At 45.9% G+C, this 13,394-nt stretch overlaps 1 protein-coding gene across 1 annotated transcript in view; it reads right to left on the reverse strand.

The window, feature by feature from the left end:
• The window catches only part of KCTD19 (potassium channel tetramerization domain containing 19), a 487,519-nt gene that overhangs the window by 209,178 nt on the left and 264,947 nt on the right, over positions 1 to 13,394 (reverse strand). Inside the window, exon 7 of the mRNA XM_029608784.1 lies at positions 7,587 to 7,747. Within this exon, the coding sequence (XP_029464644.1) occupies positions 7,587 to 7,747 (161 nt within the window). The remainder of the gene's footprint in view (positions 1 to 7,586; positions 7,748 to 13,394) is intronic.

A 13,394-nucleotide genomic window follows, 5' to 3' on the forward strand; every position in this document is an offset into this window, starting at 1 on the left:
CCCCTACACAGCCCTAGTCCCAGCACCCTTCCCCCTACAACTATAGCCCATCACTCTCTTTCCCCATCAGCCAGCCTTCAACTTTCTCCCCACGCCTGTCCCTATCACTCAGAGTCTTCACCCTTGCTAATTCTATCTTTTTTCTGCGAGTTCTGATGCTTTCCATTGAAAACAACTGTGTAGCAGAACTAGTGGAAGGAGAAGAATGGAGGCCCATCAGCTGCTAAAAACTTGTGTAACAGGAATCATCAGCAATGAAAAGGCATCACAACAGAGTGAAGAATCCAAGGCCAACAAGGGGAGGATATTAGGAGAAGTGATGTCTTTCCAGTATTAATCTAATAAACACCGTTTTTCTTGCATTGAGGATATTTTATCTGGGTTTATCAGTTAAAGCCTTAAACCAGAAACCTTGGGCATGTTTAACTTTCTTGCCAGCTATTCTCCTTCCTGGACCCCCCTTCCTTTTGAAATACAATTTAAGATATGTGGGTCCTTAACCCACCCATCTCCAATTCCCTCAAACACTGAGCCTCTGGGATTCCCCTCCCCCTTAATAGCTATATCCCCAAAACACAAGGGGCCTCTGAGACCTCCTCTGTATCCTCCCTCCACCCTCACCCACCAATGAGAAAAACTGAACTGACTTCCACGTCCATGCTCCCATGAGAACTCAAATTGGCCTTTGTTACCTCCTGTCCTCATGAAAAAATGAATGGATTTTTGGGGCCTACCCTGTGCCAAACTCACCCCTGAAACCTGAAATTGTTTTCTTCATTTTCCCTAGCAGATAGGAGTCTATTTCCCTACTGTCAGCAGCAGCACTAAATTAAAAATGGCACCAATGACACTTTAGCCCAAATGCCAAAGCATGATATAATGCCAGTTTTAAAACCGGCATAGTAAAGCAGAGTTGTTTTCCTGTAATAGGTGTTCTCACAGGACAGCAGGATGTTAGTCCTCACATATGAGTGACATCATCAGGATGGAGCCCAATCACGGAAAACTTTGACTGGCACCACTGAGCATGCCCAGCAAGGTACCAACCCTGCATCCAGCAGGGGTATCCCTTCAGTCTCTTGTATAGTAAAACGTACGTGCGAAAAATAAAATAACAAATCTCAAGCGTACCCAACTCCGCGGGGTGGTGGGTGGGTTTTGTGAGGACTAACATCCTGCTGTCCTGTGAGAACACCTGTTACAGGTAAGCAACTCTACTTTCTCACAGGACAAGCAGGATGGTAGTCCTCACATATGGGTGAATAGCGAGCTGAGGATGCACGAGCAATGTACTATATTGCCATAAGCGTCCACCCTTAGTTTACCGTCCTCTTCCTTCCTTTACCTCCCTTTACCACACTCCCACATACCACCCATATTTCCAGCATTTCAAAGCACGCCCATGTAAATATGCTATCATGTACAAAGTTCCTGACCTAAACATCTGTTCAAGATTTTCCTGTTAAAATGTTACCAGTTTTTACCCTGTTTGATGTAAACTGTTATCACTGTAAACCGTTGTGAAGGCTTGCTCCAAACAATGGTATATAAAAACCAACAAATAAATAAATAAATAAATAAACAAACAAACAAACAAACAAATAAATAAAAGCACCCAAAAGACATACAACAGGCACAACAAAAGGGGTGGTTTTGGATAACAGGGCAGCCTGAAATTCCCAGCGGGCTGTTGGAAGGAAGTTGGGTATTAAGCTGAGAATAAATTGCATAGAACACACTGGCCAAAGACAGAGTCTTGGGTGCCAGCCTTGTCCAGGCAATAATGAGCTGCAAAGGTATGGAAAGAACTCCAAGTAGCAGCTCTACAGATGTCAGCAAGAGGTACAGACCGAAAGTGTGCTACCGACGTTGCCATTGCTCTAATGGAGTGCGCTTTAACGCGTCCCTGGAGTGGAAGGCCTGCTTGTTGGAAGCAGAAGGAAATACAGTCTGCCAGCCAGGAGGACAGGATCTGCTTTCCCACCGGGATTCCCAGTTTAATTTTATCAAAGGAGACAAATAGCTGGGTGGACTTCCTATGGCCTGCAGTGCGCTCCAAAAGAAGGCTAGCACACGCTTGCAGTCCAAGGAATGCAGAGCCCGCTCACCTGGATGTGAGTGGGGTTTTGGAAAGAAAGTAGGCAAAACTATGGATTGATTTAAATGGAACTCAGAGACTACTTTTCATAGAAATTTAGGATGAGTGCGAAGGACCACCCGATCATGAAGAAATTTTGTGTAAGGGGGGTAAGTAACCAGCGCCTGTAGCTCACTGATCCTGTGAGCAGATGTCAAAGCAAGAAGGAAGAGCATCTTCCAAGTGAGATGCCGTAACTCGAAGGAGTACAGAGGCTCAAACGGAGGTTTCATGAGTCGCGCTAACACCACATTAAGATCCCAAGCAGGGGTCGGAGGACGGAGAGGGGGCTTGAGGTGCAGTAAGCCCTTCCTAAAGCACACTACTAAGGGTTGTGTCGAAATGGAGACATCCCCTGTACCCTTATGGAAGGCAGCCACTGCACTGACATGCATTCTTAAGGAGGAAGTTTGCAGACCCGATTCCGAGAGGTGCCAGAAGTAGTCTAAAAACTTCGCAGTGTGGCAGGTAAAGGGATCTAACTCCTTTGAAGTGCACCACAATGAAAATCTTTTCCATTTAGAATGATAAGACTTTCTAGTAGAAGGTTTTTGTGAAGCTACCAGGACCTGGGATACAGAGTCCGAGAGGTTGAGAAGCCACAAGCTTAGCCTTTCAACATCCAAGCTGTCAGCAACAAGGCCTGAAGGTTGGGATGGCGCAGTTGTCCGTTCTTCTGAAATGTCAGAGATGGATCGGTGCCCAGGCAAATTTGTAGACAGACTGAGAGGTTGTGAAGGATGGGAAACCAAACCTGACACGGCCAGAAGGGGGTTATGAGAATCATGAGGCCCTTGTCCCGACGTAGTTTCACGAGAATCCTGCTGATGAGAGGAAGTGCAGGGTAGGCATACAGGAGACCTGTTGCCCAGGAGAGGGTGAAGGCGTCTCTCGGTGGAATTCTGTAACTGCGATGTAGGGAGCAGAATTTCTCCACCTTGCAGTTGTGAATCGATGCAAAGAGGTCGATGGTCGGATACCCCCACTTCTGAAAAATGTACTCCGCCACCGCGGGGTTCAGGGTCCACTCGTGGGGCTGAAATGTACGACTGAGTTTGTCTGCTAGAACATTGTCCACGCCCGCCAGGTAGGTCGCTCTCAGTAGCATGGAATGAGGTAGAGCTAAAGCCCAAATTTGAGCTACTTCCTGACACAGGATCCACCAAGCCAGGGAGAGACGAAGCTGCCTGGTGACATGGACAATGTTGGACATTGTTATAATGTAACTTTATGCTCCTTTAAATTGTCTCTTGTTGATTGGTTAGTTATAGTTACTGCTTAGTTCGATGTAAACCGAGTTGATTTGATTTGTATCAAGAAAGTCAGTATATAAAAGCCTTTAATAAATAAATAAATAAATTGGATGGTGGGCCTGAGACCACTGGGATTTTAATACCCACTGTGTTACTCGCATGGCAAGTTGAGCCATCCGTGTAACATGGACCGAGGCCGCCATGTGTCCCAATAAAACGAGAACATGACGAGCATTTGTGGCTCAGCGAGACTGTACAGTGTGTGCAAGCACTGCCAGCATATGAGCTCGGTCCCTGGGAAGGAAAGCTTTGGCTTGGATAGTGTTGAGATCTGCTCCGATAAAGGAGAGGGTTTGGGATGGAGTCAGATTGGATTTCTGATAATTGATTAGAAATCCCAAGGACAGTAGTAGCCGCAAGGTGAGATGGAAGGATTGAAGAACCACCTCCGCAGACTGAGCCTTCAGTAACCAGTCATCTAGATAAGGATAGGGATAGTCCGATGCCAGGCCGAACGGAAGCATTCGGTATTGAAAGTGCTGGTTTCTGACGAGTAACCGGAGTTATTTCCTGTGAGATGGGGTAATTGCTATTTGCATGTATACGTCTTTTAGATCTAGAGAGCAAAGCCAATCTCCCTGTTGAAGAAGAGGGAGTAGAGAGCCTAAGGTTACCATTCTGAACATCTCCTTTCAAAAGTGTTTGTTTAGGGCACGAAGTTCTAGAATGGGGTAAATGCCTCCCATCTTTTTTGGTTTTAAAAAATAGCGGGAGTAGAAGCCCTGTCCCCTTTGCAAAGGAGGAATTTATTCTATGGCATTGGCCTGTAGGAGGGAAGCTATTTCTTTCTGCAGGAGTTGAGAGTGGTCGGTGGAACTCCACCCCGGCCGAGGTGGAGAGTCCGACGGTATGGAGAGGAAGTTTATATGGTAACCTTGAGCTACAACCGACTGGACCCACTGATCTGTGGTGACCTTGTGCCACATGGCGGTGACGTGGCAAAGCCAGACGCCAACTGGCAGGGATGGCAGAGGTGGAAGACGACAATCACTCTCTAGCGGGGAGTCAAAACCCCAAGGCAGGGCCAGGTTGTGCAGGTGGCTGTGTCTTCTGAGGCCTGGGTTGCCGAGGTGGAGGCTTGTGATAGGGCCTAGATGGACGAGACCGAGCTGGTGGAGGGTAGTATCTCCATGCCTTGTAAGTAGATCTCTTTGCCTCTCTTCTGAACGGCCGTTTAGAAGAGGTAGAGAAGTCAGCGTGCACAGCCAAGAACTGTCGCAGCATCTCATTGTGATCTTTGAGTTGTGCGACAGTTTCTTGGATCTTTTCGCCAAACAGATTGTCTCCTGTGCAGGGAAAGTCTGCTAAGTGGTCCTGTACCTCTGGGCATAAATCCGAGGACTTCAGCCATGCCCACCTCCTTGCACTTATTCCAGCTGCTGATACCCTGGAAGCCGTGTCAAAGATATCATAAGCGGATCTTACCTCATGCTTACCTGCATCAAAGCCCTTTTTTATAATGGAGTTCAGTTAGTCTTGGAACTGATCCGGGAGAGAATCAGAAAATTCCTGCAATTGCTTGAATAAATTCCTGTTGTATTGGGTCATATAAAGTTGATAGACCGCAATACAAGAGATTAACACAGAGCCATGAAAAACTCTACGCCCAAAAGCATCGAGGAATTTTTGTTCTTTCCCAGGAGGTGCAGAAGAATGAGGCTGTGGTCTCCTGGCCTTCTTCTGGGCAAATTCTACCACCACTGAATGATGGGACAATTGAGTTTTATCAGTCATACGGTTGACCGGTGGGACTATATTGGGTACTCCCAGTTGCGCTGCAGGAGATCAAGCAGTACATCATGAACCGGGATGGACATTATTTCTTTCGGTGCGTCGACGAACTGAAGGACCTCCAGCATCTTGTGCCTGGAGTGTTCTTCAGTTTGAAGGGCAAAAGGTATAGTCTCCAACATTTCCTTAATGAAATTTATAAAGGAGAGGTCCTCTGGTGGGGATCTGCGTCTTTCTTCAGGTGGAGAAGGCTCAGACGGGATATCACCAGTGTCCTGGGAATCGGAAGAGTCATCTGACCATGGTTGGTAAGGGTGATCCCCAGCATCCAACGGTGGCCCAGATGGCAGTAAGGGACCTTCTCTGGCCGGAGGAGGTCGAGGCACCGACGGCATCGGTGTTGGCACCGGTGGCATTGGGGCTGGCTTCGGCAAAGGACGAAGGGGCACTGAAGGAGTCGTGACCTTTATGGCCGCCTCGGTGGAAATGCTCCAGAAGGCCCTGGAACCGGGTCCGGCATCGAAGGACCCTCCTCGTCCGAGGAGAGATGGATGGGCTTCGATGGACCAAGCAGTATCGGTGTTTTCCCAGTGCCGATGGCAGAGCACCGATGAGGACGTCTAGTTTGTCGAGGATCGGAGCAAGCATTGGTGGCATTGGTTCCGGAGTTGGTGCAGGAACCGGCATCAGTGTCGATGGCTTTGGAAGGCCATGGAGGGCCTGTACCACTGCCTCTTGAACCATCCAATTCAATTCCTCATGGAACGCTGGTGTGATTAATACCAGGTCCGGAATAGGAGGCAGGGATGGTGTCGCCGGAGGGTCCACCGGTCCCAGTGGAGTCTTGGCTGCCGCGTCCACGGAAGGCTGTGTACCCGGCTCAGAGGAGGTTGGGGGCTCCTCAGTACGGGCCTTCTTCTTTGGTGGCTCGATGGATTTTGAAGACAAAGTCACCAGTGCACCTGGCGCAGATGGCACGGATTTTCAATGCTTATGCCGATGCTTCTCCCGGTGCTCAGCTTTCGCCTTGGCCGGCATCGAGGACGTAGACGCAGAAGTCTTCGACGTCGACCTAGAGTCATCGGTGTCTGAACGATGATGTGACTTGGCTGGTGACGGTGCTGAGGATGTGGAAGCCTGAGATGGTGGTCGCTGCTTTGTATGAAAAAACAATGCCATTTTTTCTAACCGAGCCTGAAGTCCCTTCGGGGTCATTTGTGCGCAGTTGATACATGAGTCCACGTCATGGGTAGGGCCCAGACAAAGTACACAAACCTGGTGAGGGTCTGTGATATACATTGTCCTAGGACAATCAGGGCACCGACGAAAACCCATCGCCATCGTTGCCATCGAAAGTTTAGGCCACATGCGGACGGTGCCGGTCAGGCCTATGACTGGTAACCGATGGGAACCAACCGAAAAATGGGGTGAAATTTACTGTATGGACACAGTTATCGACGGCGAAGAAGGGAGACCCCGGATGGGATGAAAACGTTTGCAAATTTTTTAAAGAAATTCTTGAAGAAAAATTCCTGTCAGGATTGTGTGAGAGAGCTCCTAACTCTGCGTGGCTCCAGCTGCGCGGAAAAAAAGAGACTGAAGGGAGACCCCTGCTGGATGCAGGGTTGGTACCATGCTGGGAATGCTCAGTGGTGCCAGTCAAAGTTCTAGAAACTTTGACAAAAGTGTTCTGTGATTGGGCTCCATCCTGATGATGTCATCCATATGTGAGGACTACGATCCTGCTTGTTCTGTGAGAATTTGTGTTACCATGTCAGTTTTAACACAGCTTAGTACATACATCCCTAGGTGATTTACCTAAAATATTAGGGGTAGATATTCAAACGTTTGCCATTTTTCTAAGTTACCCAGATAGACATGTGCGGCTATCTTAGATGCGATATTCAGTGGCACAGCTGAGCTGCTGAATATATGGGTATATATTTGCGCATAGCCACATAAGTTATAACAGTTTAAGTTAAACCTGCTCTATGGCAGGTCTAACTTAGCCAGTTAACTTATGCGGATAAGACTGAATATTGCTAGTTAGCTGCATAAATTATATAGCTAAGTAAATCCGCCCTGATTTGCCTACTATATGCCTACAACTTATGTAGCTGAAAAGTTAGCCGTATAACTTTGCACTTATGCAGCTAAATTGCACTTAACGTGCTTTGAATATTGACCTCAGAGTCTATATTAAGGGGAGTCTCAAGCTCATCTCTTAAATCATAGCTCAGTGATCTAACCATTATACTACTTCTAATGTGAACACCTAGTTCCTTTGCTGTCTATGTTTAGCTATTGACCTTGTTTTCAGAATATTTGTTTGTTTTGTTTTGTCCATATTAAAGTGTGTAGTATAGCATGGATAAAATGCAAAAAAATTTACATTCTGTACTTACTATTGTGTTTGATTTCAGTTTGTGCCTTTTTTCTCAGGAATTTTTTCAAAGCTTCTTTCATTGGCTCATATGTGATATCTTTTTTATCCAGGTAGGTACAGAGTCCATACAGTTCAGAAATATCATCTGTCAGAGGCAGTCTACAAGATCCTAACCAATTCCTAATCATAAGCCAGGATACAAAAATTGATATTTATTTATTTAAAGCTTTTTTATACCAAAGTTCGTTTGCACATCACATCAGTTTACAGATAACAGATAGCAAAACGGTGGGAGAGAATAAGGAGAAGCAGTTACATAAAAAATATGAGAAGAAATGGTTACAAATTCAACGTCATTGTTAGAAGAGAGTTTAGAGGGGATAGAGTAAATTGGTGTTTAAGAATTTTATATTATGCAATGAATACAAATAACATTTAATAATAGTACTAACAGAAGACTTTCACACCACTGTGCCATTATTCTGTATCCATATTCACTTGAAATTTAGATTAAGATATATATTTTTATGTTTATGTCATCTTTGACAAATGGGGAGAAAGAAATAACTTTGTAACTGCAGTATCTTATTTTTATTATAAATCATAAAAAAGGGCTGACCAAGTTTAGTGACAATGCTGTGCACTTTCATGTGGGAGACCTGGGATTGATTTGTGAACTCAGCTTCTGTTTAGGAATATTAGGGATTCTGAGGAAGCAGTCCCTGATGAGAGAGAGTCTCAGCCAGTACACAATGGCAATACTTACAGCCCGATGTTCAAAAGTCGTTGAACATTACTTAGCCAGTTAAGAAGTGACTTATCGACCTAAGTGGCAGCCGCTGAATATCTAGCTATGCTTAGCGGCCCCCCCACTTAGCTGGATAAGCTCTATGGAGGGTCTAATTTTCTAGCTGACTTACACCTAGAGCCACTAAGCTGCAATGTTTCATTGCGGGAGGGGGTCCCACTATTGCGGGGAGATGTAGCCATAATAGAGGGGCCCTTCCACCAAAAAAACTTTGTGGCTCTATGGTGCGCTCTTCTGTCATGCAGCCAAACACCAAGGGACAAAAGAAGCAGCTAGCAGCCCCTTAGGTGCTTCAAGGGACCACCATCACCATAGGAATGCTGTAAGAAAAAAATTGCTGCAGCAAAAAGAAGTTGAGCGGGTTCAGGGCTGACCCCTGCTCAACCCAGAACCACCACTCAAGGTGGCCCTGATTCCCAAAAGGTTTAAAAATAGATTTAGTGTCACATGCAGCGATCCACCCCCATGCCCCCAACCCTGTCTTCAATATCTTGTATGTCCCTCCCACCCCTTCCCATAGGAAATAATGCAGCCAAGGTTCCCCCTTCCCACCCCTCATCCCAACAGATGCCCAAGCTCATTGGGGGTATGGTGGTCCCTCTCCCTCCATTCCCCATAAATTAAAAGAAAGAGCATTGATGGTGGTGGTGTGGGATCCCCGACCCCCCTCACGCACCCCCAAACCTTGAAAAAATAGTTGAAGCTCCCATGATGGGGTCTTGGATGCCCCTTAGCCTTGGGCCCGGTTGGCACCATTTTAACCCAAACTTGCCCCAGTCACATGACTGGAATAAGATCAGATCAGAGCCATTTTGAAAAATGGTGCCAACCAGCTCAGGGCCAGGGGATGCTCTGGACCCTTTTGTAGAAAATTCAATTATTTTTGCAAGGTTTGGGGTGGGGGAGAAGCGTTGGGGGATGCATAGGGGTGCGGGGAGGTGGGAGGTCCCACACCTCCATCACCAATGCTTTTTTTTTACTTTTGGGGGATGGGGAGAGAGGGGGCACTATACCCCCAATGATTTTGGGGTCTATTGAGGTGGGAGGGGGGAACCTTGACTACATTATTTTTAATGGGAAGGGGGGACATTCAGGATATTGAAGAGAGGGGTGGGGGGCCATCACCGCGTGTGGCACCAAATCTAGTGGTGGCCCCAGGGTGAGATAGGGGTCTTTCCTGACCCCTGGTCAATTTATTTTTTGCCAGCATGAGCCCTTGAAATGTAACATGGGAGCATCAGTACCTGCGTTAGGGTCCTGGGACTCTAAAATTACATTTAACGAATCCCCAGAAGGTGTTGTTTTATAACGGCTGACCACTTACTCGGTTGGCCGCGATAAAATATTAACATTAAATTTCCTAGTAATGAGCTGCTTTGCAGGAATTTGCATTATTCATGCATGCAAATAATATGCAAAGCAGCTCATTGTAATAGGGGAGACAAACTGGGCAGGGCCCTGCAAAATATCTCATATATCGCGCTCCTTTGCACAACATACACTGTTTATTGCTCGTTAGAGCATTACCATGACTTGATGCATCAACTAGTTAGCAGTAATAGTACTTATCTGTTAAGTTAATTCAGATAAGTTAGACTTGCCATACAGCAGATCTAATTTAGCTGGATATAACATATCTTGCTAAGTAGTGACAATAAGTCTTATCCAGCTGACTTACATAAATGGCAACCTTTGAATATCTACTAGAGATGTGAATCGGAATCGGTTCGGTTCTGGTTCCGATTCAAATCTTATAATTTTTATCATCCGGCCCGATTGGTTTTTTTGTTTATCGGCTGCGCCCGATCCGATAAACAAAAAACCACCCTGACCCTTTAAAACTGACCCCTTAGCCTCCCCCACCCTCCCGACCATCTTTAAAGATGGCGCTGGCCATCCAGTGCTCCTACCATGTGATAGGGGCCGGCCAATGGCACGGATACCCTGTCACATGGTAAGGGCAAAGGGCCATTGGCGCCATTTTTATTAGTGGCAGCCAATGGCCCGAGAGCGGGAGATCGCCCCCACTGGACCACCAGGTAATTTTAAAATGTTTTTGGGGGGGTCGGGAGGGTGGGGGAGGCTAAGGGGTCAGTTTTAAAGGGTCAGGGTGGGGTTTTTTTTATCGGGCCATCAGCACCATTTTTATTAGTGGCAGCCAACGGCCCGAGAGCGGGCAATCGGTCCCGGGGCTTCCACTGGACCACCAGGTGATTTTAAAACGTTTTGGGGGGGTTTGAGAGGGTGGGGGAAGGTAAGGGATTAATTTTAAAGGGTCGGGGTGGGTTTAGGGGTTGTTTTGGTGTGACGGTTTTCCCGCCCCCCCCCAAATAACTCCCGTTAGTGGACACAAACCCGATTAATGATTTTTCACGATAAATCGGGGGAATTTCTATTGTATCGCACTCTTTAACGATTTTTGACTATTTAAAAAATATCGGACGATATTTTAAATCGTCAAAAAATGATTCACATCCCTAATATCTACCTCACAGTGACCAGACTTAAGGTACAAGTGAACTGGTTTCTGGAAACAGCTGGTCTGAGGCACTGGCTAAGGAATCTAGTTGCAATGGCTGTCTTATATGTATTTTAAAAAAATAAAAATGGAAACTCCTGGATGCCGTAGCCCAATTAAAAAACAGTTGAAACTGATTTGGAAGCACAAAGGAGCAGGAGGAAACTGTTGGTTCAAAAAGAAAAAGCATAATAAAGGTGTTAACAGGACTGGCCTGCTAGCTTAACTGGTAAGTGTTTTGCACTGCCATATAGACAGTCCCCAGTTCTATCTCAAAGTCAGGTAGTTTCCTCTCTTCCCAGTGAACAGAGGGTGGAGATACTGTGGAGGCAGCATTCACAAACCCCTGGACGGGAAGGAGTCAGTTATTGCTTAAGGGTGACACTTAGTGGCCAGATTCAGGGTTTAGGATTGCAGTGCTCTGGAAGAAGCCCTGATGCATGGCCGCTGGTCTAGGATCATCACTGCAAAAACTGTTAGGGGAATATAAAATAGGGGAAAAAATCCCCAGGATTTACAAATGAAAGCTCATGGTGCCAGGTTCCACCAACTAAGCTGGAAGTACAAAGGAGCTAAACAAAAATATATGGGATTGATTTTCAAATATTTAAATCAATTAACTTCAGGAATTAGCTGGTTAAAAATTATTGGCTCAAATTAACCAACTAAATGCACAAGGTGCATACAGTTAGGTGAAAAATAAGCAGCACCAGAGACATTCCCATGGCATATTTATGACTTAATTGGTTTCCCTAGATATTCAGCATTAACTGGTTAAGTTTAAGCAGTTCGCCAAGCTGCAAAAATAACAGACCTAAATTTAACTGGCCAAATTTTGAGCAACTAGATTTTAGAGAATTTTCAGCTAAAAGCTATTAAAGAAAATCAGCTCTTTGAAAAATTGACCCACATCCCCTTGTAACTCAAAAGACCATGATCTCATATTTTTTTAATATATTTTATACATTTCTATGCATTTGTTTTCTAGAAGATCTTGTTAACTATTTTGATTAGGAGGATCATCAGGTTAAAGCAAAGAAAAAGGAGGAACATATTATTTTTGTTTCAGTGCAAAAATATTCTAATCTAGTACCAATGTACTGAAGTAATCCTTTGACATATTTGGGTCCAGGGCTTCTACCTTGGATTAGAATGGTGAACTTTATAAACCTATTAAACAAAGAAACTAGTACTCTAAAAGTTCAAGGGTATATATGTTGGTCTCATATTTTTTTAAATCCATGAAAAAAATTATAAAACAAAAGCTCCTTGTAACAGAGTGCACCAGGGAAACCCTCAGAACATCTTAAAGGACCGGTCTCTTTCTGATACTGGTCCACTTTAAGACAAGACATTCTGGGTACAGGCTCCCCTGAGGAGGAATATAGCTTAGGCTCAGTGGAGAGCATACAGAGGCCCCAGGGAGAAGGCAGGAAGCCAGGAATCCAGCCTATGTAAGGACTACCTATATTTGAGAGTTTTGGACTGTACTCAGTATATGCAAATGTATGTCATGCATATTCATTGTGGATATCCTGAAAACCCAATTGGCTGTGGGGTCACCAGGACAGGTTTGGGAAGCCCTGCTTTATGCTATACTTTTTCCATGCCTATAAATAAATCGTTTGTGTGGAACCAGCCAGAGTTTGATTTTCTTTTGTTCTGGCTGTTTTCCAAACTGCGGCCACTCCTTTCTATCCACATATGGTGGCAGCAGTGGGGCTTTCTGCACTGTGACTGCTCAGGAAGAAGCTGTTAAGATGGGCAACTCACGAATTGGCCCCATGAGCAGGGCCTCCCTCCATGGCAGAGTCACCACCAGTATATGCACGCCGCTGGGAGCAGTGTTCAGATAGATCTCCTTCCTGCTCCTCTCAGGTCCTCTCTGTGTGTGGACATGACACGCTTCAGGACTTAAAGGGCCCATGGCAGGAAAAGTCCCCATGGTGCCCTTTAATGACATCTGCGATCTGCACTACTTAAGGTGCTTCTAGACCTGGCATTGGTGCTTCAGCAATGGGTCTCCTGCCTTGCAGTACGTGTTGCCTAGCATTCACGATTTCTGTGTTCCTGAGTCTCATCTAGCCTTCTTCTCCAGCCTTCTTTGTCCAGCTTTGCCTTGTCCTGTCCGTTTTGTCCAGTGTCTTCCATGTATTTACATCCACCTGTGGCCTGACTCTCTGGATCTTGATCTCTTGCTCAGATCTGATCACAATTGCTTGTTGCCTGGACCTGAACTCTTGCCTAAATCTGATCATTCTTGTTAGCCAACTGCCCTGAACTTAGCCTGTCTCTGCCTGCCCTAGGGCCCCACCTAAGTGCTGCTGGCCATCAGACCTCAAGGGCTCAATGTGTGGAGGAGGCAGTTGACATAGGTGAAGCTCCAGTGTGTCCCGCTCTAGGGTGCATTCACCAGCTGCCAGTATAGCCCTCGTAGGTTTGCCTACGAGACTGCATCAACTATGCCGCAGCACAAAGGGCTCACACTCCCACTACTCTTC

Source organism: Rhinatrema bivittatum, chromosome 7, assembly GCF_901001135.1.
Source record: "Rhinatrema bivittatum chromosome 7, aRhiBiv1.1, whole genome shotgun sequence".
Classification (NCBI taxonomy): domain Eukaryota; kingdom Metazoa; phylum Chordata; class Amphibia; order Gymnophiona; family Rhinatrematidae; genus Rhinatrema; species Rhinatrema bivittatum.